Here is a 778-nt window from a genome sequence, read left to right on the forward strand (position 1 = left end):
CAGCGGCACGCCCCGGAGCCATGCAAGGCCGATTTATTGGCTTAGTTGCACAACACACCACAGCTCGAAGCACGTGCAGGCACTGGCCGTGGATCAAATAATAATGTCACAGGTTATTATGCCACCACTTCCCACGCGGCACCCATCCGTGGTTGGCTCCCAGCCACATCTCTGTTAGCCAGGTCAGCGGCTCGTTACCCATTCCAGCATGACCCGGAGTTCCCAATCCGGTTTCTCAGCTGCCCTGTGCAGGAGGTGATGCTCGCTCGGCAGATAAAGGACCCAAACTGCCCCTTCTGTGCCAAGCCCTGAGGGAGCGACAGGCTGAGGGGAGCAAAGGGGGAAGCCAGGACACCGGTGGAGCGATGAACAGGCCTCCTGCACATCTGCTGCCCGGCCGCTCCCGAGGACCCGCACACGGAGCGGCCGGCTCGGCACTAGAGCTTCACCTCAACACAGGGCCCGATCCTGCTGTCAGCCAGCTCCCGGAGGGTCCTGTACCTGCGCTCAAACTCCTCCCTGCCGCAGTGGGGGAGAAGCCGGCTGATCTCTGCCATGAGGAAGGACACCACCAGGGAATTGTCCAAAGACTCGTTCCAGGAGCTCTTCAGGACCTCCAGGAGGCCATCAGCGCTGTCTCGCCCAGCCTGACGGGCATCGCATCCCTTCTGCCGCTGCCTGCTGAGCACCTCTGGCTGCAAGGTCCGAGTTCAGCGCAGCCAGGACGTGCTGGCAGGGCAGCTGGAAGACCTGGCTGAAGTGGCTCAGGCCTTTCAGA

The 778-nt window shown here is 62.1% G+C and overlaps 1 protein-coding gene across 1 annotated transcript in view; it reads right to left on the minus strand.

The window, feature by feature from the left end:
- Positions 1–437: 437 nt before the first annotated feature.
- ZSWIM3 (zinc finger SWIM-type containing 3) overlaps positions 438–778 on the minus strand; it is an 11,455-nt gene continuing 11,114 nt past the window's right edge. Inside the window, 1 exon segment of the mRNA XM_035896150.1 lies at positions 438–695. Within this exon segment, the coding sequence (XP_035752043.1) occupies positions 438–695 (258 nt within the window).

Source organism: Egretta garzetta, unplaced genomic scaffold (assembly GCF_000687185.1).
Source record: "Egretta garzetta isolate BGI_Z169 unplaced genomic scaffold, ASM68718v1 scaffold356, whole genome shotgun sequence".
Classification (NCBI taxonomy): Eukaryota; Metazoa; Chordata; class Aves; order Pelecaniformes; family Ardeidae; genus Egretta; species Egretta garzetta.